The sequence below is a fragment of the Anabrus simplex genome, chromosome 1, assembly GCF_040414725.1.
Source record: "Anabrus simplex isolate iqAnaSimp1 chromosome 1, ASM4041472v1, whole genome shotgun sequence".
Lineage (NCBI taxonomy): Eukaryota > Metazoa > Arthropoda > Insecta > Orthoptera > Tettigoniidae > Anabrus > Anabrus simplex.
This window is the reverse complement of record NC_090265.1, coordinates 1,248,967,206-1,248,995,184: the sequence shown is the minus strand read 5'-3', so window position 1 is coordinate 1,248,995,184 and position 27,979 is coordinate 1,248,967,206. Positions and strand designations below refer to the sequence as shown.

Here is a 27,979-nt window from a genome sequence, read left to right as displayed (position 1 = left end):
ATAGAATAATTAACATATTTATAAACGCTAGTAAGTGCTAGGCGAACCACTAATTTGTTAATGCCGTTACACTAAGTGAGATCATAAGGCACCAAATACGATGGCAACCAAACCGTGGGTGACCTCATGCTCGATAGAACCCATGTACTGTACAATGGATTATCACAAAGCTCTCAAATTCTGTTGTGGAATGTAAACTACTCCAGAAACGTATAAAATAAAGTTTTGAGAGATGGAATAACATGGTGTGCTATGAAACTCGAGTTCCTTTATGAGTAAAATGACCAGATTTCTGGAACACTTTCCCATATACATGTAATGTATACGTTACTTTAACTGACATACGCTATTTTTATGAGGAATTAATTTTATTTAGTGGTCTCTTACTTTCTTTCAGCATCGAAAAATAATTTAACACAGTAACATAACATTTGTTTCAGTTGGTCAACAGAATGTGAACGCTTGGTTGTGTAAGAACATAATAGCAACTTCTGGATAAGATTTCTCTAAGATGGACTTCAGGATCGTTCTGACTTAGAAAAAAACCTTCACTTGCTCAAAAAGTTTGAGTACTCTTTCTGTTGCAAGCATAAACACCTCGTACGACTGTAAGCAAGCAACTTTTTATAGTCCACATCAACAAACTCGCAGAATTCTTTGGGTTCATGATTGCCAACTCATCCATTAAAATTAAATCTAGAAATACGGGACTTTTTAGTGTCCCAACAAATATTTCCGGGACAATGGGACACTTAGTAAAAATGTAGAACTGTCTCGTTTTCGGGCTTCAGACGAGTCTGGCATTCATTTATTTTATTGCATCAGGCTCCCCACTTCCTACTGAATCTTCTTTGGTGTATCACTTGTTCTCTTTCGAGTCACTCTGTGTAAGGTTTTCGAGGGCTATGGAATCTTCCATTGTCTTTTTTTTTCTTCAGCTACTGGCTTCTTTTTTCTTTCTATTATAATTGCACTTAAGGACAACAAGGTAAAGTCATCTCCGTACAGGCTATGCCTGGAGAAGTGTATACTAATTTCTACTGAAGGATAAGTGAACCCCAGGGCCAGGTATCTCTCCAGAAGTGGAAGTCTCTTTTAAATATTTTTACTTTCTGACGTGGAATCGAACCCACGTCATTCAGGGTGAACCGAACACGTCTTTAGCCCCTCGAATAGGCAACCCCTTTTCCTCCCCTAAATCGGAGTTAAGGGGAATAATCACCTCGTTCTACTGAACAACACAGGGGATGCCTGGCCGAGGCGGTAAAGGCGTGCTTGGTTCACCCGGAAGGACGTGGGTTCGATTCCCCGTTAGGAAGTCGAAAAAATTAAGAAATGAGATTTCCACTTACGGATGTGCATACGGTCCTAAGGTTCACTCAGCCTACACCAAATGAATACCAGGTCAATTCCTGGGGGAAAAAGCGGCCAGGCGTAGAACCACTCTACCCCACCAAGTGCCAAGGGTACGGATAGTAGAATCATTTGCCTTCCACCCCTCCAAGGGCCTTCATCGCCTGTACGGAGATGACTTTGCTTTGATTTTATTAGAAAAATACTCTAATTTTAGAAGGGCCTTCGTATATAGAATTTCTGAAAAAATAGGGATCGTTTTAAATTCGAAATTTGTGTGATACTATTTATTTGGAATTCGTTGTTAATTTGATTGTTTACGGATCTTTCAGGTTTCAATTAACCAAGTTCTACTGTACAACGACTGCATGAACGTATAGCTAGCCCTAGACACTGAAGACTCGAGTATAATACACCACTCATTCCTGAAACCAAAGTGCAAGTTCGTTCAACGATGTAGCATGTTCTAGTTCTGAACTCAGTTATCCCATTATATTTCCCTCCTAGAACTATCATTACGTGAAGTCTGGGAGGTGCAACACCTACCATTAGCACCTTATTATAATACTGCTAATGATAAACTGAGTTTACCTCCCACTACGAGAACGCTAGTAATTACATATAACTAATTACATATAACTCTCCAATAACGAGTCAAGTTCCAATTAAATTATAAGATAAATATAATTTAAATAAATGAGGAAATTAATGGAGATAGATTTAAATCTACTCGGTCATGTACACATATCTAAGGCTGCACAGTATGCAAAAGTAAAGTAATGGCAATACTTACTCACTACTTCATGCTGATCCTTAGAGCAGATCATCGAGAGAGAAGAGGCGTTACTTTGATAAAATCTATTTTTTTTATCCGCCCTAAGCACTTCTAAGTTTCTATATCGAGCAGTTATATCTGGCACAACGCCCTCTTTGGTGGGTTTCTATTCCATACTAGGAGATACTTATCAGCTAATGGGAAATTTATTTGAGATGTGATCCACCCATTCTTTAGAAAAGATTATCTTTGCTGATATCTCCGTGACGGGATTTACATATTATCTTGTTTATGTAATGACACGCTGTGTTACGTAAAGTCCCAAACTTCTTGCTAGCGTTGTCGCATTAAGTAATACAGAATGTAACAAAACTACACGACAAAATTTCAGGGTTAGATTCAAAACACGTAGGCAAGAAGATAAAAACATGGGTTCTGAAATGTCTATTTATCAGACTCTGGAGTATCGTAGGTTGGAATGTTATTTGCTGAAATTTAAAGGTGTGACACTAAGCATAGGTACAGTAGGAATGTGTAACTAATTGTGGTTAAACTGAAAGGAAACAAAAACGGTTTGAGTAAGAGAATTGTGAAGACCTGTCAATACGTACAACGCCAAGTATTTCTGAGTGTCTTCGAAAGTCAGGGAGACAACGATGGGCGGGAGTAGCATTTCGAACATGAAAGGGGACTTAAGACCAGAAATCTTCCGACGTATCAAACTAGGATGGCAAGCCTACGGAAGAAATTCTTCAGTCTTCAAATCCAACATGCCACCCCACCTAAAGATAGTCTTTGACCAGAGTGTTCTCCCCGTACTGACTTACGGTTGTGAAACCTGGACATTGAGCGAGTTTGTTAAGCAAAAACTCAGAACAACCCAAAGAGCTATGGAACGGTTCATGCTAGGCTTGACGAAGAAAGACAGGAAGAGAGCTGATTACATCAGGTCAGTCACAAAGGTCAGTGACATTTTAGAAAGAGTATTTACCCTAAAATGGCAGTGGGCAGGCCATGTTGCTCGGAGAACTGATGGTAGGTGGACAAAGCTTGTGCTTGAGTGGTGTCCGAAAGATCATCTCAGACCAAGAGGAAGACCACCGGACAGATGGGATAAAGACATCCGGAAGATTACTGGGATCAATTGGCAGAACATCGCTCAAGACCGTCCCAGATGGAGAGACCTCATGAAAACCTACCTTGCTTCGGACTTAAAGAGGCCACATCGTAAAAACGATTGAATATGGCTGATAGTGATAGTGATAGTGATAGTGAATCAACAGAGAGCGACCCAGCGAGTTGGCCGTGCGGTTAGGGTCGCGTAGCTGTGAGCTTGCATTCGGGAGATGATAGGTTCGAAACCCACCGTCCGCAGGCCTTAAAAATTTTTCCCCGTACTTTTCTGTTTTCACACCAGGAAAATGCTGGGGCTGTACCTTAATTAAGGCCATGGCCGCTACTTTCCCAATCCTAGTCCTTTCCCATCCTTGCGTTGCCGAAAATCTTCGATGTGTTAGTGCGACGTTAAATCACCAGCACAATAAATGGTTACAGGAAATGCAAACAAAGTGTTTTACGGCAAACAAATTCCGATCCATGTTTGTATAATCTTTGCTTTCTTACATTCTTTTGGAGTTGATGGTCTGTAGGCGACGTGCATGAAGAAACAATCCATTTCTAGTGTTACGAGCACAACACTGAAAAAGTTTATGTTTCTATCGACGAGAAGTGTCTATTTACATTCTTGTAGCTATGTTATCTTAATCTGAAACTGAACTTAGAGGTGACATATAAAAACATATTAGTTTTTCCCTGTGTGCCATTCGGCGAATGTATTACTGCAACACGAATACTGTTAATTAGACGCGGCATCCCAAATCAAAGATTTCCAGCCGCTCTTAAAAGGATTTATCCCTCATGGTCTGCAATAGTGGCACAAATCAAACAAGGATCTGAGATGAATGAGTACAACGTTTCCTTGGTAGTGAAATGAAGAAATATTACGATTAATTTATGGAATAAAGCATAAGGTGTACTATATGGCTTGAGAGGACTTCAGTTTTAAAAATATTACTTAATTTGCTCCTTGATTCCCCTTGCCGAAACTATGACCTAGACGTTTTGACACGTGTCACTGTTGCTGCAGTGCAGTATCCTGGGAGTCTGCAGCTTATAATAATGAAACAAATTTGTGGACAATGCTAGAATCTGCAGTAACTCCGATTTCGTATTTTTTAAGTTGTGTCACTACTGTATTGCAGCCCAGTAGCGGTATTGTAGTCACCTTCAAAAAGCCAATGTACCTTAGAATAATGTTCATTGAGAGCTCACTCAGCTAGTGCTGATCAATTCAGTTCGGTAGTGAACTCAAAAATTAGTTAAAAAAAACAACAACAAAAGTCCTGGTTTTTTGTTGCAAAACGAAAAACCCCTCAAAATGAGCAGAAAATACAAAGACAGCAAACTGAACTAGGCGCCTGTCCCGTTATTCAGATGCTACCAACCCAAGCTTGTATGTCACAAATATGTTGCATGTAAGTTAGTGGGGGGGGGGGGTCCTTTCCCCGTCTTCAATACACGGATACGCCACTGCAGTAATCCGATAACAATAATAACGTGAAAGTACAAGATAGCTTTCTCGAAGTTTAGTACGCTAGCATAGGAATAATATTAGCCTGCAGAAAGGATTCTTCATAGCTCGGAATTTACATTTTACTGGAGGCATGATTTTTCGCATTAACGATAAAAGCGACAAAAAGTATTTTGAAGCCATTTTGAGATATCGTAAGGAATCATTTGATTTTGCTAATTACGACGAATTAAAGCGATAAGCGAAATTTCCTTCTTGTTTTGCGATAAGTGCGAAAATGCAGCGAATTCGCTGGAAAATAACAAGTTTGAAATTGTATTCCCATATCATGTGTGTGAAGGGAAAATGAAGACATAATAAGGATTTCTCAATTCGACAGAAATATCTGTTCGTTTTAATATTCTAGAAATTCCCTTAATAGTATGGCCATATAGGGCGAAAGCTAAGGGCCCTAATCAAGATTACATCAGTATTGTTTCTATTTGTATATCTTTCACATACAGTAAATAATTCGCAAATCGCACAATTTGAGAAAATGATTACAGCGAAATTCAAGCGGTGGTTTAAGATCTACTGTATTTCACGACATTACGCGAAACATCATTTTCCTTTAGTGAAATCGTACATATATCATACCATCTGAAACATCTAGAAGTCATAAGACTTCCAATAGGATCTCGCGGTGTTATTCCAATTTTCAAATCGTTTAGGAAGAAATTTGGATTACCACAATCTTTACGAGACGAAATTGTCACAGTGATGCTGAAGAAACCGTGTCAAATTTTAGCCCATCACCTACCAGGTGTATGCATAATTCTTTTTCCGGCGCCAGCGAACAGTACGCAGCGTATGAAGTGGATATATACGTCAGTTTGTTCGCCTAACATTAACCTACCAACACACACAAGCTGAGTCCGCTAAACACTAGCGTCTGTGTTGTATCGCTCAGTGATCATGTCGACATTTGTGCCTGAAAGAAAGAACATTTGCGGCACGCATTGCTATTTTTATTTAATCAAAAGAATAAGGCTATGGAATGTCATCGTTTTCTGGTAGAAACATATGCTGAACATGCTCCATCGATTAGAACATGTGAGACAGTGTTTCGACTACTTAAACGTGGTGATTTCAATGTGAAAGAGAGTGCGCTCTGGTAGACCACAAACGTGCGAAGAAGAGAAACTGCAGGCGTTACTGGATGATGACCCAACTCAAACTCAACGCTATTGCCAACAAATGATTAGTTGAAATCACGCATTGATCGAGAGACGACCGGAATGGGCCAGAAGACATGGCAAAGTGATTTTGTTACACGACAATGCGCCGTCTCACACAGCAAAACCAGTGAAGGACACCTTGAAATCGCTTGGATGTGACATCTTTCCGCACGCGCCGTACTGTCCCTACCTGGAAATTTAGAGGAAGTTGGAAAAATGGCTCGACGAATGGTTTGCCGCAAAAGACAAGCAGTTTTTCTGGCTTGGTATTCATAACTTACCTGAAAGATGGCGAAGTGTGTTGAAGCCAATGGCCAATATTTTGAATGAACAAAAAATGAATTTCCCTTGAAAATTATGTTTCCTTTACCACAAAAGCCGGCAAAACTTATGCATACACCTGATAAATAAATCAAAATTTGTATATTGTAAAGAAATACTTTTAAGAGTATACTGAGTCCAATGGGAGACAGTTTTCAGATAAAAAGTAAATAATGCGAAAAAATCATGCCTCTACTTTTCACCTTCCAGGGACTTGACAACACTGCAATTAATTGATTGATTGATTGATAGCAACGTCACCGATGAGAAGAGGACTTCACAAAATTAGTATCCGCGCGACAGGCAAGGAGAAAGAGCACACTCAACATAATGTGATAAGTGGTTTGATGTCCTTGGGCAAGGACGCGATGTGTGATAACAAGTGCGATGCAATAACTTGCTGGGGCGTCAACCTGCGATATTTTCCGTATTACCAACTCATCGCACGATATAAGCCGTGTACTTATGTGTTCAAGTGTTTGGTTTCCTGTCACATGGACTGTTTATGAAGGCATGTTGACTATCAGTATATCTCCAGACGGTGATATCTAGTGATTGAGATTTCTCAGAAGTAAACTATATTTTTTGAACGTAAGAGATTATTCTAACAGTTGACTGTCGTCGTGTTTTTAGAACTGTTTTCACGAATGACACCTGCAAGAGAGATTTCTTTTAGTGATCGTCAGCAATACGACTGTGCTTATTGAGAAACAGTGGAAGAATTTCAAGGATGGCTTTACAAATTTGAGCACAACGAGAATAGTAGGCGAGTGTTATTGACTCAACGAAGGTATAAATTCCTAAAATGGCTGAAAGGTTGTGTTCAAGTTTGGTAGTTTAGCTACAAATAGTTACAGATTCGTGCACACACAGAAAAATATATGCATACATAATTTTAAAAATATTCCTGTGGCTGTTATTAGCCTGATACAGCCTTTTTAATGTAAACCCTCTGATGAAGGCGGGTGACGTCTGTCGTGTATAAGAAACTGTGTGTTAGTGTGGTGGACGGTAGTGTCATTTGTGACTTGCAGAAATGTTAAGAACAGCGAAACATTCGGGGCCCGATTTTCGAGCCAACCGTTCATTATTAAAATCTTCGACCCTGTCAGGAATCTAACTCAGGACGCTGAGGTCCGAAAACCAAGATCATAACTAATCAGGCATGGGAACTTACAATATATGTACAATGAATTTTGTGACGCGGTTTGAGTCACGAAGGTATGAGCTTCGAACCCCGCTGTCGGTAGACCTCAAGATTATTTTCCGCGTTATCCCATTTTCACATCGGGAAGGTGTAGGGGCTTATACCTCAATTAAGGCCAAGGTCGCTTCTTTTCCAGTCCTAAGCTTGTATTATCTCATCGTCGCCGAAAAGAATTGTCTATGTCAATGCGACGTAAAACCTATAGGAAGAAAAGAAACGCACACACACAAGATATTATGGTAAACATTTACTTTTGATACGTTACTGATGTTTTATAGATTCATGACGGCTTGCAATAATCAAAGTATATAAGGCAATGTTCTCTTCCTTCCGATTCATACCTCATTCGTACCGCGGCATCGCCAAAAACATGTCCATGTTGGCGTGACGTTACACCACATCCACCCACCCACCCACCTGTATAGTTCCAAGTTCACGATCTCTTTGGAACATTATTTTGTACCAAGTTATAATTCGAAGCCCTTTGGCAGTCAGTGGAGGAGTAACACGCAGTGAAAATTAACGATGGAGCCCGTCCATCCATCTTTTTTCTAGGTCACCTGCTTTTCGTGCGGTTTCGTAAAGTCATTCACGTGATTTACATAATTGTGCTAATATTCTGCGGTAATTTTGTCGGAACCACTCTGAAAAGTCTCAACATGTTGCTCAGTTTCAAATAATTGATATCCTTTGCAAACGATACACTGTAGTTTTAACGAAAATATGTTAATAGCTTTGACGACGCACTGTTGACTCTCAAGGAACGGTCGTGATGATGATAATAACGACGATACGGGAATTAGCCTTGTTGTGTTTTGAAAACTAACGATTATAGATCATGTCAGGAGTCTGAAGGGATATGGCATTAATCTGATACTAATTTCGTGTTGTAGACGGAGTGAACCGCAAGACTACATGCCTTTATCTCTCTCTAAGAAAAGGTTCGTTGCATTAGGCTAATTTATTTGTGCAGTTTCATTTACTGTGTTGGTGGGGGGCCGATTGTACCTCATGGGGATCACTCACTGTCAGTACCTAGGCGTTAATATAAGGAATTGCAGTCGCTTAAGTGCGGCCTGTATCCAGTAATCGGGAGATAGTGGGTTCGAACCCCACTGTCGGCAGCCCTGAAGATGGTTTACCGTAATTTCCCCATTTTCACACCAGGCAAATGCTGGGGCTGTACCTTAATTAAGGCCACGGCCGCTTCCTTCCCATTCCTAGGCTTTTCCCATCCCATCGTCGCCATAAGACGTATCTGTGTCGGTGCGACGTAAAGCAAATAGAAAAAAAAATAATTGGAGTAATCACGTTAACGAGGTTGTGAAGAAAGGATGCAGATCTCTTCACACGGTTATGGGGGTATTTACGGATTGCAGTAAGGATGTAAAGGAGAGTTCGCGTAAGTCCCTGGTATGGTTCTAGTGTATGGGACCCACACCAGGATTACTTGATATGAGAACTGGAAAAGAACGAAAGGAAGGCAGCATGACTTGTTCTGAGTAATTTCCGACAAAAGAGTAGTGTTACAAAAATGTTGCCAACTTTGGCCGTGCGGTTAAGACCGCGCAGCTATGAGCTTGCATCCGGATGAGATGATAGTGGGTTCGAACCCCACTGTCGGAAGCCCCTGAAGATTATTTTCCGTGGTTTCCAATTTTCAGACAAGGCAAATGCTGGGGATGTACCTTAATTAAGGCTACGGCCACTTCCTTCCCACTCCTAGGCCTTTCCTATCCCATCGTAGGCGTAAGATCTATCTGTGTCGGTGCGACGTAAAGCAAACTGCGAAAAAATAAATCCAACTTTAGGCTGGGAAGACTTGGGAGTAAGGAAGCTGTCAGTGGAGAGATGGCGTGGAATGGCATTAGTAGACGATTAAGGTTGTGTGGAGCTTTTGAAAGTAGAAAAAGTCATAATATGAAGATAAATGTGGAATTCAAGAGGACAAATTGGGGCCGATATTCATTTATAGCAAGAGGATTAACGGATTGGAATAATTTATCAAGGGAAATGTTCGATAAATTCAAAACTGTTTGAAATCATTTAAGAAAGACTGGGTAAACAATGGATGGGGAGTGTGCCACCTGGGTGACAGCCCTAAATGCAGATCACTGATAACACTGTTCGATTCGAACGATCGATCAATCGATGGATTGATTGGTTGATTTACTGTTTGATTAAAGTATCCCTGCTACTTTTTGTTATTGATTTTTAGGTCGCAGCGACTCCTCACACAGGTTTTAAAGCGACATATTGCAATATTTTACACACAAAAAAAAAATCGCACTTCTTTGCACCATTTTTTACAATTTGGCTTTACGTCACTCCGACACAGATAAGTCTTATTTCGACGAAGATTTACGAAAGGGATGTGAGTGAGAAGGAAGCGACCGCGGAATTAATTAAGGTACGGTCCCAGCATTTGGTCAAGTGTGAAAGAAATCTAACGGGGCCGCGAGTATTGGCGTAAAACATGTACCATATGATAGATATTATCGAAATAAATTATTTAGTCAGTATGGGCTTGGAATTTTGACATTTTATTTCATAAACATGTCCGCCTCTGTGGTGTAGTGGTTAGTGTGATTAGCTGCCACCCCTGGAGGCCCGGGTTCGATTCCCGGCTCTGCCACGAAATTTGAAAAGTGGTACGAGGGCTGGAACGGGGTCCACTCAGCCTCGGGAGGTCAACTGAGTAGAGGGGGTTCGATTCCCACCTCAGCCATCCTCTAAGTGGTTTTCCGTGGTTTCCCACTTCTCCTCCAGGCAAATGCCAGGATGGTACCTAACTTAAGGCCACGGCCGCTTCCTTCCCTCTTCCTTATCTATCCCTTTCAATTTTCCCAACCCCCCACAAGGCCCCTGTTAAGCATAGCAGGTGAGGCCGCCTGGGCGAGGTAGTGGTTATCCTCCTCAGTTGTATACCCCGACCCAAAGTCTGAAGCTCGAGGACACTGCCCTTGAGGCGGTAGAGGTGGGATCCCTCGCTGAGTCCGAAGGAAAAACCGACCCTGGAGGGTAAAAAGATTAAGATAGAAGATAGATTTCATAAACATATGTTTCAAAGTCAAAGGGTTCCAAGTGATGTTCGCCCAGTGGGCCAGTGGATGAGCTCGGCTGGGGCTGCAGCAATGCGGAACTCTCCTTACTTTGAGACTTTCTTCTTAGACCATTTGATGCTCAACATTTTGGACATTTTGGCATTCTGATAACACGCTCTATTCTCTCGAAAGCATTTTCGATTATTCTGAAGCCATTTATTGTACGCATGTTGCAATATTTTGCAAGAAGAGAAATCGCACTCTTCGCGCCACAGGTAGGGCCTACAGCTCCAGCATTTGCCTGGTGTGGTAACCATCTTCGGGGCTGCCGACAGTTGGGTTCGAACCCACTATCTCCTGTACGCAAGCTGACAGGTATGCGACCCTAATCGCACGGCCAACTCGCTCGGTCCAATATATACTCGTATATATATATATACACTACTTGATTTCTTGTCCTCGTGAGCTCGCTGAGGGGAATCAAACGACGGAGTCCGTGGTAAAACTAATTGGTAGCCGCACGGCACGACATTTTAGTATCTCAAGATGGCAGCACAATTGCATCACCCAGTGATATTATTCCGAGCTCATTTTCTTATTGCCAGATACATTTGTTCTTCCTCTTTAAAATGAGAATACTGCTCTCGCATGGTAAACTCGCTTGGCATTATTATTATTATTATTATTATTATTATTATTATTATTATTATTATTATTATTATTATTATTATTATTATTAGTCTATTGTTATTAGGCCTATTACTGAAAAAGAGGAAGTCTATACATCGTGATATTATTTACACCGAAAGGTAACAAATATGTGGACAATTAAAGAAACCAAAGAAATCATTACAAATTTAATATCAGATGCATACGATATAAAATACAATCCTTGAAGTATAGTAATAATCATGTATTATTATTATTATTATTATTATTATTATTATTATTATTACTAGTTTAAGCAATTGAAAAAGTTCGTTATCAGTGAATAATAGAATCCAATAATGATCGATAAAGAAATTTTAACACCTTTGTCATTTGATTACTTCTTAATTATTTGACGCATTACTCGAAATTAATGCTGTTTACCTCGATAACATGATGGCTCATAGTGCCGTTTCGTACTGACTACATCGCTTATCGTTATGCGATAATAATAATGCTAATTGCTTTACGTCCCACTAACTACTTTTACGGTTTTCGGAGACGTTACGTGTTGGAGATAGTGATTTTCGCCCCGGAAATGAGAGCGAAAAATGCAAATTGGCAATGCCAAAAACTCATTTTTAACTTATTTTTGACAATTGGCTTTATTTTGCAGCGACACAGATAGGTCTTGTGGCGACGGTGGGATAGGAAATGGGTAGGAGTGGGAAGGAAGCGGCCGTGGCCTGGTGTGAGAATGGGAAACAGAAAACCATCTTCAGGGCTGCCGACAGTGGGCTTCGAACTCACTACCTCCCGAATGCAAGTTCAAATACTCAATTTTGTGAAAAACGGGTATGGTACCCTTATCCCAGGTGCACAGATATAATAATTAGTACTTTCCACGGTTAACAGAACTTAGAAATGAAACCAGGAATCATTATTTAAAACAGGCATCCTTCCTAGCTAGGGAGACGTTAGCGCAACGTTGTATCGTGACGACCAGTTGGAGTGGCCGCGAGCCATTCCACGAGAATGAATGAGCAAGTTTTGTTATGTGTTATTTCTCGCCATTCTTTATCTCACGGAACAATGCACATGGCATTAAGAGTGTTCGTTAGCGAGGCTTGACCCCTGGAATGACCACACGGACCGACCAACGGCTCAGTCAAAACAGAAACCCGTTCCGTAGCCAAGCCTTACGTTGACGGGTCAGTGTGCCATGGCGAGCCATACGTTACAGGGCAAGGAACTTTACGGTACGATATGGAGCAACGGCATGACAGAGAAAGAATACAGTTTAACAGCTCACGTTTCTCAGAATTGTTATGAACTGCTAAGGACGTATGTGTCCATCAAAGCGACAATGGTTCGTAACCGGAAAACAAGAGCAACTTTTGAAATGTCACGTCAGTGTCTTCTTCTATCGCTTTTCCCACACCTGTGAGGTCGCGGGTCGCGAACTGTGTCGCACATGCGGACCTGGCCCTGTTTTACGTACGGATGCCTTTCCTGACGCCAATCCTATGTGGAGGGATGTAATCACTAACTGCTTGTTTCTATGGTGGTTGTTGGTGTGGTGTTTTGCTTGAATACGAAGAGGACAACGTTGGGACAAGCACATACACCCAGTCTCCGAGCCAGAAGAATTAATCAGACGCGATTAAAATCCCCGACCCGGACGGGAATCGAACCCGGAACCCTCTGAACCGAAGGCCTCAAGGCTGACTATTCAGCCAAGGAGTTGGACGAAATGTCACGTCAGTATGTCATGACATAAACAGTCAAGTAAAATGGATGTACAGTAGCCACGATAACAATGTCCATCACGCAAAACGGATGACCCGAGAGTGTGATCACGATGCCAATCATCACGTAAAAATGTTTCGTGACAATGATCGGGATATCAACAATCATGTAAAACTGAATTGCTATGATCATGATGTAAACAGTCACGTCAAACTGAATATCCCGTGGCTATGATCATGATGTAAACAGCCACGTCAAACTGAATATCCCGTGGCTATGATCATGATGTAAACAGCCACGTCAAACTGAATATCCCGTGGCTATGATCATGATGTAAACAGCCACGTCAAACTGAATATCTCGTGGCTATGATCATGATGTAAACAGCCACGTCAAACTGAATATCCCGTGGCTATGATCATGATGTAAACAGTCACGTCAAACTGAATATCCCGTGGCTATGATCATGATGTAGACAGTCACGTCAAACTGAATATCCCGTGGCTATGATCATGATATACCTATAAACAGTCACGTAAAACTGAATATCCCGTGGCTATGATCATGATGTAAACAGTCACGTCAAACTGAATATCCCGTGGCTATGATCATGATGTAAACAGTCACGTCAAACTGAATATCCCGTGGCTATGATCATGATGTAGACAGTCACGTCAAACTGAATATCCCGTGGCTATGATCATGATATACCTATAAACAGTCACGTAAAACTGAATATCCCGTGGCTATGATCATGATATAAACAGTCACGTCAAACTGAATATCCCGTGGCTATGTTCATGATATAAACAGTCACGTCAAACTGAATATCCCGTGGCTATGATCATGATATAGCTATAAACAGTCACGTCAAACTGAATATCCCGTGGCTATGATCATGATATACCTATAAACAGTCACGTCAAACTGAATATCCCGTGGCTATGATCATGATGTAGACAGTCACGTCAAACTGAATATCCCGCGGCTATGATCATGATATAAACAGTCACGTAAAATTGAATATCCCGTGGCTATGATCATGATATAAACAGTCACGTCAAACTGAATATCCCGTGGCTATGATCATGATATAAACAGTCACGTCAAACTGAATATCCCGTGGCTATGATCATGATGTAGACAATCACGTCAAACTGAATATCCCGTGGCTATGATCATGATGTAGACAGTCACGTCAAACTGAATATCCCGTGGCTATGATCATGATGTAAACAGTCACGTCAAACTGAATATCCCGTGGCTATGATCATGATGTAGACAGTCACGTCAAACTGAATATCCCGTGGCTATGATCATGATGTAGACAGTCACGTCAAACTGAATATCCCGTGGCTATGATCATGATATAAACAGTCACGTCAAACTGAATATCCCGTGGCTATGATCATGATATAAAGTCACGTCAAACTGAATATCCCGTGGCTATGATCATGATGTAGACAGTCACGTCAAACTGAATATCCCGTGGCTATGATCATGATGTAGACAGTCACGTCAAACTGAATATCCCGTGGCTATGATCATGATATAAACAGTCACGTCAAACTGAATATTTCATGGCGATATCAACAGTAACGTAAAACAGAAAGCTGGTTTTCTTTATATTAACTACTTTGTTTTATCCTATAGCTTGTCTGGAATAGTTCTAGGGGTCACTTCCGCGTTCCTGGATAATAATAATAATAATAACAATAATAATAATAATAATAATAATAATAATAATAATAATAATAATAATAATAATAATAATCGTGATTTCTTCGGTCACTGGAAGTGCCTTGAATAATTTTGGTGTTGGCCAGGAGTTACAGGGCAGATGCCCCTCCCGACAGCTTAGTTTGCTCGGTCCAGTGTGACCACTCTGTATATTTACAGTATATTGAGCGAACATAATTTACGTGCAACATATGGGCAAAGCAGGCTGATCAACTACCTCGGCTAATGAAACCCTGTCTAAATAAGATTAGTATGCAAGCCATGTGTTAGCAGAGACCACACAAAAACAATGAGGCCAATTACAGTAAGTAGCTGGTTAGTTAATGATTCGCTATCTTACACAAAGTGTCCAAAAAGTGAAGAAAAACCATATTCTATTTCAGTGCTATTACTTCTTTTTGACATAGATAGGAGAAGATCATACGGTGCTTAATTATAGGGCTTTCCATATTAATTAACTTCGTTGACGGTCGCCTCGGTCAGGCAAGAGGGGAAAGGGGAAGTCAGGTAGTAGAGTTTACAATACTTTGGTGAGTATAGGAGGATGCTTGTCATTTTTATGATTTTTAGAGGGCGGATTGTAAACACAACACACATTTACAGTATCTGTTATCTGACATCACTAACATTTGTTTCTCTTCTTTGCTGACTGCCAACGTGTTGAAACACCGGATCCCGTATGATTTCCGAAGTTAAGCAACATTGGGCGTGGTCAAGAAGTGAATGGGTTGCTACGCGCTGTTGGTGGGGGGTGGGGGTAAGGGAATGGAGGAGCGGAAAGGAACTTGCCATCCTACCGTACGTAAACTCCGGCTCAGGCACACCTCTAAGGAGGTTCGGACCTGCCTTCGTGCAGAATACACCCTTACCTTACCTCTTTGCTGACTTATTTACCTAGGCCTATCCGAGTCAACCTCTGATGGAGGACATTCATGAAATCATTACCAGTTTACGAGAAGGCAATGACAGCACGGCCGATTCATCCCATGATGATAAATTCGCAGAATATCAACAGGGTAAAAACTGAGCGCGTTGGCCGTGTGGTTAGGGATGCTCAGCTGTGAGATTGCATTTGAGAGATAGTGGTTTGGAACCCCGCTGTCGGCAGCCATAAAGATGAATTTCCGTGGTTTCCCATTTTCACACAAGGCAAATGCTGGGGCTGTACCTTAATTAAGGCCACGGCCGTTTTTTCTTCCCACTCCTAGCTCCTTTCTATCCCATCGTCGCCATAAGACCTATCTGTGTCGGTAAAAAATCTCAGGGTAAAATTCCACGAAATCAAACCCTCTCTGATGTAACAATGTATTGGAGATCATTATTAAATTATTGCCTTTCATTCCAATGAAAATGTTAACAGCACAATGTTGCTTCCATTAAGCAGCAACCACCTTGATATAAAATGTTCACATCTTACCTATTCAAGTTACCTTCCACTACCCAGTTTATTTCTACATCTTACCTGTCGAAGTTACCTTCCACTTGTCAGTTTATTTTCACATCTTACTTATCCAAGATACATCCCACATTTTTCTTTGCTAGTGGTTTAACGTCGTACTAACACATTGAAGGTTTTCGACGACTCAAGGATGGGAAAGGGCTAGGATTGCGGAAAAAGCGACCGTGACCTTAATTAAAGCATATTACCAGCATTTTCCCACTGTGAAAATGGGAAACAAAGGGAAACCATCTCCAGGGCTGTCGACGGTGACTTAGAACCCACCATCTTCCGAATGCAAGCTCACAGCTACGTGACCGGAACTGCGCTGCTTCGGAGCCTAGGTTCACTCACGAGTTGGTATCTCAATACGACTGAATTATTATTATACATATATTGTCAGTTATATGCAGCAAAAACTTGAATAACTTAAACGATAATATAAACCCACTGAAACTCCATTTTCTCGTTTTATGGGCTAGTTCATCTTCTGACCAACGTACTCATAGTTTCGTCACCATTGTTATACGAGCAAAGCAATTATGAACGACTACACTCATTGTATTCAGTCATTACAATTTTATAGAGACCATTAAGACAACTTTGTTCTTCTTAATTTTACGTCACACATAGGATGATCCAAAAGCAAATACATGTTTTCCTTGATCACTGGTAATCAGTTTGTTAATGTAGGCCTCTCCCTGTCTCCAAATGCCATTTCCTTTACAAAATGTTTATATATGAATACAGAAATACCTGGCTGTGGTGGCGCAGACATACTACTGTAGCTCCATATGGAAATACTTGGGTTACCTTTGAGTAACATGCATGCCATAAAATTATAGTTCCTTAAATCATGTGTCAACGGCCGTAGCCGTGTTGAAACACCGGATCCCGTGAGATCTCCGAAGTTAAGCAACATTGGGCGTGGTCAGGAGTTGGATGGGTTGCCACGCGCTGTTGGTGCGGGGTAAGGGAATGGAGGAGCGGAAAGGAATTGGCCACCCTACCGCACGTAAACTCCGGCTCAGGAACACCTCTGCGGACGTTCGGACCTGCCTTCGGGCAGAATAACCCTTACCTTACCTTAAATCATGTAGTGGTATTCCGTATCGACAAGACACTATTTACTGCAATATTTAACTGGTCCATATGACAGTACACGGTGTAAGGCGAATTTATAACCAAACGATACTTACAAGAAACAGCGTGCTTAACTGTAACATCCTTTAGACCTTAGAAAAGGATTCATATTTTAACAACTATGAAGGAAGCATTTTTCATGCGTTAGTGGACAGTGTCTGAAAACGCTAATTGCTTTACGTCGCATCGACACAGATAGGTCTTATGGCGACGATGGGACAGGAAAGGGCTAGGAGTGGGAAGGAAGCGGCCGTGGCCTTCATTAAGGTACAGCCCCAGCATTTGCCTGGTGTGAAAATGGGAAACCACGAAAAACCATTTTCAGGGCTGCCGACAGTGGGGTTCGAACCTACTATCTCCCGAATACTGGATACTGGCCGCATTTAAGCGACTGCAGCTATCGAGCTCAGTGTCTGAAAACGAAGCTTATAGAGGACCACTGAAGCCGATCAAATCGATACAATACTGGACTGACACCTTTTACTTTTTTTGAAATTATTTGTAGAAATAAACAATATTTGTAATGACTGAACTTATTTACAGACAGTTAGTTTTCTGTAAATGATTACTAAAAATCTTGTATTCATTGCATTCAGCGCTCTATTTAAATAATTTCCTTATATACACGTATTACCTTTTGCTACTCTTTGCACTTTCAACTTATTGACTGGAGATAATGAAACATATAACTGAACAAACTAGCCAGAATATATACCGGCTATGGTTGCCGTAAGAACACAATCTAAAGCTTGCCCTTGCGCTTTGTTAAACATCGCACAAAAAGCGTGACGTATAAGAAATAATCGTCTTTTGAATAAAAAAGAAATGTTAGATCGACTCTTCGAATCGGAGTTCTTTGTTCTGCCCTTTTACCACTAATGATTTCAAGTCAAAACAGTTGTCATATTCGTACAATTGATCGTGTCCCATTATTTTAAAAGGCCTTCAGATGCATTTGCATTTCTTAATAAAATCACAATAACACCACCACCACTACTACTACTAAAACGTTTTCATTCCTCCCCTGAAGGGGGAGGCGGGCCTCTTATAGTACATGGTAACGCCGTCTCTCAGGCCTGGAGATTTGTTACGGTGAAGGAGGTGCACAGAGAAGGTGAGGTGGTTGGCGGCCGTGGCCTATACTAGGAACTGTCCTGGCATTCGCCTTAGTGCAGGAGAATGGAAAACCACACAAAACCATTCTCAGGACAGCCGGCAATTGGGGCCAGGCGGGAGGTACAGCCCTGGTCTCCTGAATGCAGAGGCGTAGAGCCACGGTAGAGCCGAGGCCAGCCCTCCTCTGCTCAGTTGGCCGGTCGGAGTGCAGAGCTGTTCGACCACGGACCAGCCGTGGCCACTTGTAGGCCGAGACCCACTATGTATCCACCGCAATAGCACCAGATTTTAATGTGAGGATATATGGCGGCCGTCCACTTAATGAGAAGTATTATGAAGGGAACGTAACCCACTATCTTCTCTTTGAATTACAATTAGACATTCGCGTTTGTGGAAGAGAGAATGAACGCCCAAGACTTGTTCAGTGAGTTTTTAAGGAAGTGTAGCCAGTAAGAACGGTAGGGGTAGACAAAGGCAAGAATATGACAAACAAATTAGAATAGATGTAGGATGTAGCCTAGTGCGGTATTTACGAAGAAATGAAAAGGTTAAAACAGGATAGAGTGACGTGGACAGCTGCATCAAACCAGTGTATAGTCTGATCACCCAAACACAACAGGTATGAATGGGAAATTCTGGAATTCATTACTTCACCTTACCGACATAGCTTAACCTCTCTACCAATCGGCGAACTAAGTAAATACGGCAATTTATCGTACATAAAATCAATAGTCTAAAAATGTTGATAATGAGTCTGTAGGAGGAAAACTTAAAAATAAAATTACGTAAATTGGTCCAGGCGTCTGAAGAATTGGCATTGTGTTTTAAATATAATATAATATAATATAATATAATATAATATAATATAATATAATATAATATAATATAATATAATGAGCCTCTGTGGCTCAGGCGGCAGCACGCCGGCCTCTCACCGCTGGGTTCCGTGGTTCGAATCCCGGTCACTCCAAGTGAGATTTGTGCTGGACAAAGCGGAGGCGGAACCAGTTTCTCTTCGGGTACTCTGGTTTTCCCTGTCATCTTTCATTCCGATAACACTCTCCAATATAATTTCATTTCATCTGTCAAGTTACTAATCATTGCCCCAGAGGAGTGCAACAGGCTTCGGCAGCCGGCACAATTCCTATTCTCGCCGCTTCATTCATTCCATTCCTGACTCCATCGAATGACTGGAAACAAGCTATATATTTTCATTTACATAGGCTAATATAGACTAATATAATTGTGTTATATTAGTGATCAGTAAGATCTATCATTTTCATGTGATAAAAATAGTTTCGTTCAGAAATTCATCGAAATGAAATGCAGCGCCTTCATTTAGCAAGTTCATCATCGTCCCTCACCCCTAGTAAACAATGCGGTCTAATGAGATAGTTGCGCGGTTTGAGTCACATAGCTGTGATCTTGCATTCGTGAGGTGATAGATTTGAATTCCACTGTCGGCAACCCTGAAGATGGTATTCCATGTTTTTCTATTTTCACATCAGGCAAATGCTTGGATTGTATGTTACTTAAGGCCATGACCGCTACCTTCCTAACCCCGACACTGCGGAAATTTAATTAATTAATTAATTAATTAATTAATTTTATTTATTTATTTATTTATTTATTTATTTATTTATTTATTTATTTATTTATTTATTTATTTATTTATTTATTTATTTATTTATTTATTTGTTTGTTTATTTATTGAAATATATTTCATCGTTGCCTTTTACAGAGATTGGCTCCAATTAGGAAAGGTAGTATGTATTGTAAAAATATAACATAAATTGGCGAAAAAAAAAGGGGAGAAACAGAAAAGAGAAAGAAAGGAGTAAAGCGAATGAGTCGTTGTCTCATGATAAAACGAGCGTCTTCCAAGTATAAACATTGTCAGTTAAATTCTAATCAGTCCTTTGAAATCGGTAACTCAACTACACTCATACAACATTTACACTGAAGCCATGCATATGCAAATATATTGAACAATCAGACAAATGACACGATGTTTAATAAAAATAAACTAAATACGAACTCGAGACTAATAGGGTGTCGGCGACGCTGCTACAGGAGTAGGATAGGAATGAGATCATAGCGCCGTGGCCTTAATTACGGTTCAATCTCTGCTTTTGGCTACCGATTTAATTGAGAAACCAGGGAAAACCATCTCTAGGACCGCTAACGATGGAGTTCAAACCCACTGTTTCCAGAATCCAAGTTTACAGGTACTTAACTCGTGCCGTAGGCCTATAGAATGGTAAATTGTTAAATGAAAGCAAATACGTTAAATACCAATTTAAATAGGCAAATGAAGGAATTATTAACATGTCTCAATTGGAATCGGTAACACTTGACCATAAATGGTGGTCACAATATTTTTATCCTTCAGCAATCTGTAGGCCTGCAGTATATTGCACGACAGTGTGAACTCCTAAGACAGAGGCAACCAAACACACACGACTGCACTTCTGTCTGCATAGCGATTCGTTCGACTGAATGTATAAGTAATTGTACCAAATTGCCTATTCTCCCATGCCCGACAAACACGGCATTAAGTGGCGCCTGTATGCTTGTAAAACATAGGGTAAAAAAGTCCGTACAACGTCTAAGAACACTGTGAATGGTCCAAGCCAACGAATAGAAGGAACTGGAAATATAAATTGCAGATCTTACTAGACTGGAGAGTGGATTTGTTGTAGCCTTACGTGGGAGGCCAAATATCAGTGTTAAGTGACGACTGAGGAGCCATACAGACAGTGTATGGGGCAAATTACAAGCTGAGTATGATGAAAGAGTTCATCAATGTTACAATGCTTGAAGGTTTATAGACTATCATGCCCGCGAGAATGAACCAAGGCCAGCCAAGACCCGCCCTTCGTTTCTCAGACAGCAGGCGGCAAGTGTTTCCTATGCAGTGGGTTCTAGGGCCTTGACACTGTATCGGACAGTTCGCTGGCTGGCCGCGAAGTGGCAAAGCCTACGCAAAACACTCCTATGTTGGTTTAGGACAGGCTATTTTAAACAGACAAAGCCTCCTCCTTGTCCGACAACATGAGCGAAGCGGGAAGGTGCAACACTCCGTAAGATCGAAAGGTCACATACCGGTCGACCAGGCCATAGCAAACAAGGTAGACACACGGCGCGCACTGCCACACTCTTACCTTCCCGTTAAACATTAACTCCTTCATTCATTGAATTCATTCAAGTGTTACCTGCCCAATGAACCATCATGGTTGTTGACTGAATACAGAGTGCCCAAAAACTCACATGATATACTGTACAAACCAGACCGTGTAAATCGCAGGTAAAAGTGGATGTGAAGTGAAGCTGTTTATAATAAAATCACGGGCGAGGTAATTTTGTCGGCGTAATACAATAGAACCTCCACAAAACACAGGGTAAAAAAGGGTCATGGAACGTCTAAGAACACTGTGAATGGTCCGAGCCAATTGAATAGAAGGTACAGTGAATATAACTTGCAGAACGTATTGTTCTACCAGTGTTATTGCTATATTTGAGTGAATAGGAAATGGCATGCAGAATACTCTTTGACCTGAAGGTTTATTCAAGGTATTATGAACAGAGAAAAACAAAAACAAAACAGAGGTATTTACTGTAGCTTTCATCCAGTTTAAGTACATGTACTGCTAAAATAAATATTGTCTCTGAAATCGTAACTTTTATTTATTTTCTGCTTCCATACTGTAGTGATTTTCTTATTTTCTTAAACCATTTTATTGTATCACTATCCATATCGCCTGAAAGTGTTGTCTTCGATCCCTTTCGCGGGGTGTGGAATTTTTTGCTACTTTGAAAGTTTGTGTACTACGTACGCGCTTCCATCGATTCACAGAAATTACCATCTTCAGGTCATTAACCACGCCTGCTACCGTCCACAGGGACCAGCTTGTCGCTTTCTAAGAACCATTTAAGGACAAGATACATATCGTTACAACAGTGTGTTTCTAAAATTGTTTTATCGCTATAATGAATAACAATTAACGTTATTAATGAGGTTCCTGAGGTAATTTTACCCGAAATATGAAAAATAACTGTGCTTGATGGATCTCCGACCACGTTTAAAGCAATTTTATGTTGCATATAAATGCATATTTCGGCCATTTTATTGCTTTGTTTATAATTTGCTCATTTTAGTGATATAAAGTCATATCCCTTTCAGACCGAGTACGCACAATTGTGCGGGTTCGTATTTTAGTTATCCCTGACCGTATTTGATGTTCTACACCGGACTGCAGTGATTGTGCAGGACACGTGGCGTGTATTTCAATTGATTTTAGTATGCGCTTGACCGCCAGGGCGAAGGAAGAAGAGTTTAAAAAGCACAGTTGATCGGCGAGACGGCAGGAAGCAGTAGTGCCGAAAGTAAGTATTTATTTACTGCGTTTATATTAATCTAGAAGCTTTACTGAATACCGGAATATATTCAATGAAGTGTGTACATTGGTTAGTGAACGTAAATTTTGAAGCTACACCATCGTACGTGATTCAACGAGGTTTTGAATTTTGATACGCACAATTGTGTGGGTCCTGTTTTTCGGATGTTAGTTTTTATTTTGTAAAATAAACTATTAATATGTGTATTGAGGAGCATTTTAGTCAGTTCTTGACGTACAAACAAAAATTCACACCTCCAGTTTTCTTTCAGGTCTGAAAGGGATATCTGGTTATATTTCAGCATTTTTATTTAAAGTTAGGCATCGTTTCTAACAAGGTAGGTACATGTTATCTGCACCGAGTTTCAAACAAAGGATTTCGAACACAGGATTTCAAATTACTATGTTAGATATTTCTTTTCCCGAAACAGAGAGGTTTAAAAGACATGATTCCGAAAAGTAGGAGCTGCTGTACGAACATACGCCGACAGATAGTAAAAAGCATGCTAATACTCCGGTCTTTTGTATCTTTTTTTAGGAAAACAAGGTGAGAACTGCGCCTCAAGACTGATGCTAAATGAGTGTGTAAAGTTTTAACATACAGTAGAGTCTCGCTCAACCGACCTTCGCTTATCCGACATTCCGTGTTATCCGACACTGGTAGACATAATTTTCAACTTTTGGTGGAGACTAAAGGACCTGCCAATATCTGGCCCCCTTCTGCAAGAAAAGGCAATGTATTTCCAGAAGGAGGTTTAATGAAGGAGACCCTAAATTTACTGCCAGTGCTGGGTGGCTTCATCGGTGGAAAAAACGGCACGGAATTAGGCAGCTTAATATCTGTGGAGAAAAACTGTCAGCTAAATCCGATGAGGTTGTGAAATTTAAAAAGGAATGTCAAGTAATAATACTTGCTGAAGGATTAACAGGTTAACAGATTTTTAATTGTGATGAGACTAGGCGAAATTTCAAGATGCTGCCATCAAAAACTCTCGCAGCCCAAGCCGAGACGTCTGCACCTGGCTACAAGCGTAGTAAGGAAAGATTTACTGTTCTTGCCTGTAGTAATGTTACTGGGTACTTAAAATGAAAATTGCTTATGATTGGTAAAGCAAAGAAGCCTAGGGAATTTATAAAAATATTTCTGTTAATGCTCTTCTAGTCCATTACACGAATCTGAAGGCTGCCTGGATGTCTGCTGACATCTGTAAAGACTGTTTTGTTACACAGTTTGTTCCAGATGTAGAAAAATTTCTAGCTTCAAACACTCTCCCTAGAAAACCTCTTCTTCAACTAGACAACGCTCCATCACACCCAAATGAACAGCAACTTAGAAGTGGTGCTATCAAATTCACGTTCCTCCCTCCTAACGTGACGTCATTATGCCAGCCAGTGGACCGAGGTGTACTGGAAACACTGAAGAGGAAATATCGGCGGAAACTCCTTTCATCCTTGATTGTTGGCAAGTTTCTTTTCGTAAAATACTTGGAATGTTTTCGTTCAATACTGCATGTACTGTGCAATTGAACTGATAATTCAATAGAGTGCTGTAAAACACGTTATTGTTTTAGTAACACAGTACGGCCTTCCTGTTTAGTTTAGTTAATTTTCAAAGTAATTCTGTATTATCCGACATTTTCGCTGATCCGACATACTCCAGGTCCCGTTTGGGTCGGATAATCGAGACTCTACTGTACCTACAGTAGCTCTGTCAGTTTGTGTGATTAAATTTGTCTGCTGTATTATCGCTAATTACTATTTGGTACATTTAATGTTAGTAATACTCTAATAGTACTACTAATTTATTGAACATTAAAGACTTTACGCCCCGATACATGTTCACAATGCCAGATTACATAAAACAGAAAGAACCATTGAAACCAATGAAACTGAACAATTATAATACGAAACTAAAAACACACCAACTATATCTACTAAGCGACCTCTTACCTGGGCGGATGACCAGTCCACATGTAATGGATAACCCTACAACCCTATAATCTTACCGCTAAATTGGTGCCCCCCCCCCCATGACACGGGCGGATACGAGTCTGCGTGCAACTCCTAAACTAAATCTACTAAGCTGCCACTAACATGGCCGGAAGACCAGTCCACATGTTAGGGCACCCCCTACATCTAAGTTAACCCTATATTCCTAAAATTAATTTGTTGGCCCCCTACATGAGCGACAGTAATACTCTAATGCTTGCTACCTCTCCTTAAGATCCTTAAGTCAATTTACCTTTTTTCGTCATATTTAGCTAGTTTTAGAGCATATTTGCTTGCATATTTCGTACTTCTTTACGTAATAAACTTCCGATATTGAGATAAAAAATTTGCGCGGATCCTATTAATGCGGGTTCATCGTTCTATTGATTTTCATTCTGCAAGAGGTTCTACTTGTATAGCAAAGAAGAACACTTGGACAAAACTTGACGACTTCAGCTAGAAATGAATCAATATTACTGAAGCTGTTATACAAAAATATAATATATAACAAAGTGAGGATGACTTACCGGTATACATTCACATTTGATGCAATACATCACTCCAAATGGTGGTCCAAGGTCAGCGAACCAAGTGGATCCCATCTCCTTGGGCTGCTTGCCGAAGTAACATTCTGCAACAAAAAATATTTAATTATTTAATTAATTAATACATTTATTACTATTGCGGAACATATATTAGGTCACACTCAACTCGTTGCCGGGTGAGAGTCTACAACAATCTCTGAAAAGGAATGGTCAAGATGAAGATGGTGAGGATAATAATAATAATATAGCCTCAGATAGCGTGAAGCAGAAATTCTGACATGAAGGCATTTAGGCTGCCCGCGTGTCAATTACAACGTTCCATTTTACTCTACCGCATGGCGGAAAATTCAGACATGTGGGACCTACTACAGAACTTTTAAAATTTATTTCGACGAGCAAAAAGCAAATGTGTCAACAGAAACCATTTACATTGTGAGACATGGAGTACCGAGTGAACTTTTATCCGCCCATCAGAAACGACTGTCGGGTATGATCCCGCGAACATGGAATTTGGGGATCGACAATCTATCACTATTATACAGAAGGAGGCATGATAATGATGATGATGATGATAATTAATAATAATAATAATAATAAAGTACCAAGCGAGTTGGCTACATGGTACGAATCATACAGCTGTAAGGAAATGAAGGAAAGGAGTCATTAAACACTTAAGGAAAGGTCACCGCCAAACGAACAAGATAAGAAAATATTTATCAATGTTTCTTCAAGTGAAATGCCAAGTGGTACGAAATCATTCTTAATAACTATTACTGGCTTTACGTCCCACTAACTACTTTTTAGGTTTTCGGAGACACTGAGATGCCGGAATATTGTTCCGCAGGAGTTCTTTTACGTGCCAGTAAATCTATCGGCACGACACTGACGTATTTGAGCACCTTCAAATACCACCGGACTGAGCCAGTATCGAACCCGCCAAGTTAAGGTCAGAAGGCCAGCGCCTCAACCGTCCGAGCCACTCAGCCCGCGAAATCATCTTTAAATCGCGTAGAAAATGTGATTATTCATTGCTAGATTTAACGAGGTAAAAACATACTTCAAAGATCCACAGTTCTAGCCGTTCAGACAAGCAACTTACTGTTGAAAAACATCCTAGGGAGATGAGATACGAATTGTAAGTAAATAAAATATAATGAAGTTTGAGAATATATTCTTTATTTATTCCTAAAATTACAATCCTTTTCTTAATCATCGTTATCCGGTCGAGTAGATTAGCAATTTGCCTTTTTCGGCCACTACGAGCGCTAATGCAAGTCAATGCATTGTTTCACTTAAGCCCTTATAACTACATTATATTTGTGGGCATTTTGAAAAAAAAAACCTGAGGATATTGAACCAAGGAAGGCATTACAGAAAGAAATTACTTAAATAAGTTAATTTGGCTAGAATTTAATAAAAAAAAGGAAGCGAATAAAGAAACAAGCTATTCTAGGCTGTTTTTCCGGAACTGCATTTAGGCCGGAAGAGATTTTCAGGAATTTGTTTTTTAGTTTGATAGAGCTGTCCAAGGCACACAATTTTATTGTAAACCTTTCCGGGCCATATACCGGTATATCCCCTCAGCGTTCGGCACGATTGAGGAAATTACTTAATTTTACGTTTTTCTTAGTACTGAGACTTTGTCTACTAAGAAAAGTTTTCTACATTAATATGTTAATAATGTTATTAGTTTTTTGTCCCACTAACTACTTATATGGTTTTCGGAGACATCGAGGTGCCAGAATTTTTTCTCGCAGAAGTTCTTCAGTGTATCAGTTTGGACTATACCGGAATCGAACCTGTCAATTTGAGATCCTTAGCACAGAGATCTGCAGTCTGAGATAGACCTGCTCACCTCCACCCAACTGATTTCAAATTGATGTTCAGAACTACAAAGAGACGATTTCTAAAATTTCCTCGGTCCCTGAAGGGAAACAAAACGATGCACGGGAAAATAAATTATTACGATTGTTATTCAAGTATGAAGTTTCATTTGTTAACACACTGTAGGTGACGAAGCAGGTGGAGTTGAAGAACTGTGCACCTACTTGGAGGACCGTTTCCAGATCACGGTCAGATACTTGAGGCCACCCAACTAACAGCGCGGCTGTTGTGTCCTATCCCGCTACGGATCTCACTTAATGACGCAGAAAGCTACTTCCGGTCTGGTCGGCACCTTTCAAGAGGTGACTGAATGGTAAATGTCCGCCCACCAACGGAGTGGACCAAGCCACATACGTAAATTAGTTGCATGCTATCACTCTAGAGTAACTATTATTCCATAAGATTATCAACGACATTTTGTTCAGTAGAACGTTCGGCTCGAGACACACTTTAATTAACGAAGTGCTTCTATGCACTGTGAACCAAGAATCCTTCGGAATCATTTATACAGTTCCTGTAGAATACATGTGCGTTATTTTCTACAAAATAAATTTAATATAATTTATAATAGTTTTACTACAATTTCGGTAATACTGTTTCATCTATATTTCTGCTGTTTTAATCTTGTTCATCTTAGCTGTAACTGGTCTATAATTTCACCGTGTTATTTCTAAAATATAATTTCATATCTTAAATGCATTTTATTGTAAGCTTTGTTAGTCTGGGCAACCTTTAATTATGAAGAAAGCGGAATAACGTTAACTCAGATTAAAATTTACCACAGTAATCCAGTACACCTTTACTGTCTCGGCTATGCGGTCTC

The 27,979-nt window shown here is 40.3% G+C and overlaps 1 protein-coding gene across 1 annotated transcript in view; it reads right to left on the bottom strand.

The window, feature by feature from the left end:
* The window catches only part of sog (short gastrulation), a 515,759-nt gene that overhangs the window by 173,799 nt on the left and 313,981 nt on the right, over window positions 1-27,979 (bottom strand). Inside the window, exon 2 of the mRNA XM_067137646.2 lies at window positions 25,255-25,358. Within this exon, the coding sequence (XP_066993747.1) occupies window positions 25,255-25,358 (104 nt within the window). The remainder of the gene's footprint in view (window positions 1-25,254; window positions 25,359-27,979) is intronic.